The following is a 3,472-nucleotide window of genomic DNA, read 5'->3' on the forward strand; positions in this document are numbered from 1 at the left end:
TGATACTTGACCTGCACTGGTGGCATTATTCAGGTTTATTATCAATATTAAGATATGATTTAATCATGGTTTGAACAACATAAGCATTCAATAGAGTAAATTGTGATGATGAAAAGATTCTTCCGTAAATAAAATAATTATGAATAAATGTAGTTAAATGTAATGTACCGAATATACATACGCATTGGATTATCTATTCTTATAGTTAAAATTTTACCATGTTACATTTTAAGGTAAGTTGTTATTAATATTTAAATTATATATGTATTAAATATAGTGTATGTTATTTTAAAAATTTTCTACTTAAAAGCAAGTTGGGTCTTATTTTATGTTTATGTTTATGTTTTAATAGTATTGATATATACATTAAGAAGATTAATAAATAACAAAACATAAAAAATACAAGCATATAAAATATTTTTAATAAAAATAAATATGTTTAAAATTTAAATAAATTAATATGATTAATAGAATAAAAAGTAGCACTAAGTGTTTTGTATATAACTAAACGAATAAATATTTTTAATTTGTTCTCGAACTGTTTTCATGTATATTAAATGACTTTGTATAATTAGTATATAGAATATGGAGTTACAAGTTAATGAATTCAGATGTGAAAAATATAAATTATAAAATTAGAAAATAATGTAATATTTCTCTCTATTTTTTTGAAAACTAGACTATTTTTATTTTAGTGGAATCAACGAAAATGGCGCGTAGTAGTTTGCGAAGGGCGCTAAAGAAAAGGCTTATGGAATGCCTGAAAATTCGGTAGAAACATAAAAAACACCAAACTATTTTTAGAGAACAAGACTTTGCCACAAAATATTAATTTACTTACCTCCTTCTCTACCTATCGTCATTTATTTTTGTTCTTAAATCATTATTTTTCAGAAAAGATTAAAAGAAACAGACGATATATTTTAAGTGCGAAAATGGCAACGGATGCGACAACTTTTCCCGAAGGAGACGCAGAAGCTGAGTTAAATCCTGCCCAAAACAAGAGTTTGGAAGTAGATCCTGTTTCTTCTGAAATCGCTTCTCATAAGGTCTATATTATCTCGTAAACATTTATATACATAGTATGAGATATAATTTATATCTATAAGCACATATTAATACAAATAAAACAGAGAAACCCTAATTAAATAGCTAATTTTCTGAAACAAGATTTCCTTATTGGATGATTTAATTTTGTATGAGTTTCTTTTAAACCACCAAATATTAGAAGCTCTTTCTTTATTGTACACAAATCCATACGTGAGTTTGTACTAAAATTCTTTACTATGTTTTTGGGTTTGAAACATGGTAAAGATAAAACAAAACTTGGAAAGGATAAAAAACGCAAACTCCAAGAGCTCCAAGAGGGACGCCACACAAACGCTGAAAAAGACGATCATAATATCAGCGGTGATCGTGGCCGTCGCGGGAGCGGCTTTCGCCATCACCAAAAAACTGAAAGAGAAATGATTTTGATATATCTTTTACAAATTTCCACTAAATTAAGAAATTTATATAATTTAATTATATATTTGTATATATATGTAAATTTCAAATTAAATAATGCATTTGAATATTAATTAATGATCTAGCTTCCTTAAAATGATCACAAAACCATACTTTGGGTAATGCGTTTGCTGAATGTCAATAAAGTTGATATAGATTTTTTATATAAATTTAAGAATCAACAGCCTTTGACGTGCAGATTTTTTTCATAATTATATGTTTTTCACTTTCAACAATGTCTTTAACATAATTGTTTATGTTCTCTTATAGATTTGTTATTGAGTTTTGGCATTGGTGTGTCTTGTTCAATGTGTTTAGCATCCATTTATAAACTATGAGATTGTGTTTTAATTTTAGTGTTTTTATTCATTTTACTTGGTGAAAACATTAAAGTATAATATATTCGAGTTTTACGTAAACTTGTGTGTTTTATTAAATTATAGTATGAATATTGACATTTAAAGTTGAATATAATTTTCAAAATTTATATTGGGATTTTTAAAACAAAACTTTATTACCCTAATTGCATACGATGTTTTAGTAATGTTATTGTTTAGTACTATTTTATCTATTGTATCTATCGGCATCAAATTTATTTAGATGGCTTAGTCATGTAACGGTTTAGTACTGGTTTAGTACTTATTATATGGTTTAATAAGAACAACAAACGGGCGTGTTTTATGTTAGATGGTTTAATAACAACAACAAACAACAGTGTTTTATGTCAGTGGTAAAGGATGGTAATTCTTTAGGAACTGCCGTACCACAAAACACTCCAGTTTTAATACTCTAACTAGAACTTGATCGCTGCCCCTGGGCGGATGTTTGATTTAACTTGTGTTAAACATAAACTCATAAACCGCTGGTTTTATAAAAAAAAATCATATGTATATTTTTATTTTTTTGTAATTTACATATAAAGTATAATATATTATTTTATAATATAGATGTTTATAATAATTTTTATTATTTGTACATAATATTATATTGAAAAATTTTATAACTTGATGCAATTTGATGTAATTGTACTATTCATATATTAACATGTTTCTTTTTTAATTTATTTTAAAATGAAACAAAATACTAAAAATTAAAACTTTTGCATTAGTTTTCGATGAATTATTATTAATTTTATGATATATATTTTTCTTGAAAATTGAATTCTCAAAATTTTTATATTCGACCAAACTAAATAAGGTAATACTATATTTAAAAATTGGTTTATATAATATATACCATATATATTTAAGTTTGTGTTTTTATTTTCACCCCAACGAAACAACAACCATTTTTATTAATTAATTTAAATTGATTTAAATCCAGTGGCATAATTGGTAAATAAAAAGAAATAGAAAAGAAATTACTTAATTTATAGTAAATGCAATGGCTAAATGTGTAAATAAAAAAGAAATACTTAATCTACTATCCATGTTTTCAAACAATTTTTATTTACCATGTTATCTATGTTTCCAAACAGTATCAAAAGATACTTCAGTTTTAATAATATAGATTTTAATAGTTTAGATGTTGTGGTTCAAAATTAAGAATTCATGATGTAAGAATATTTTAAATGTGTGAAAATCTAAATACAAAACACCTTTTATACCAACATCTTAAATTTTTGTTAGTTGTGTATTGTGAAACTCAATGGCCGAAGGAAAACTTTTTAAAGCCTAATGGATATAATTCATATATAAGCCCATATCAATGTTTAAAGGCCCATTAAAACTTTTTATTACTCACACTTGTGGCGCCATCTGAAGCCTAACTCTCCCGTCCAAAATCTCTCTCTCAAAGCCTTATTTTTTTGTATTTGCTCTTGAATAAGGTTCAATAACGGAAATACGGAAAGAATTGTGGATTTTGAGCAACACTGTTCAAGTATATAACCGGCCACATTTTGATAAGCGATGCTCTAGGCGGTTAGAAATCAGATAACTGTATAACACAATCAATGCAATTCGCC

General features: G+C 25.9%; 1 protein-coding gene across 1 annotated transcript; it reads left to right on the forward strand.

Moving 5' to 3' along the window:
- The first annotated feature begins 891 nt into the window (after nucleotides 1–891).
- On the forward strand, nucleotides 892–1,489 carry LOC108821757 (uncharacterized). The gene is made up of 2 exons (XM_018594748.2): nucleotides 892–1,049; nucleotides 1,315–1,489. Exons 1-2 carry the CDS (start codon nucleotides 936–938, stop codon nucleotides 1,468–1,470), a joined length of 270 nt encoding a protein of 89 aa, XP_018450250.1. The 5' UTR covers nucleotides 892–935; the 3' UTR covers nucleotides 1,471–1,489.
- Nucleotides 1,490–3,472: the final 1,983 nt, after the last annotated feature.

The sequence above is a fragment of the Raphanus sativus genome, chromosome 7 (assembly GCF_000801105.2).
Source record: "Raphanus sativus cultivar WK10039 chromosome 7, ASM80110v3, whole genome shotgun sequence".
NCBI classification, from domain to species: Eukaryota; Viridiplantae; Streptophyta; class Magnoliopsida; order Brassicales; family Brassicaceae; genus Raphanus; species Raphanus sativus.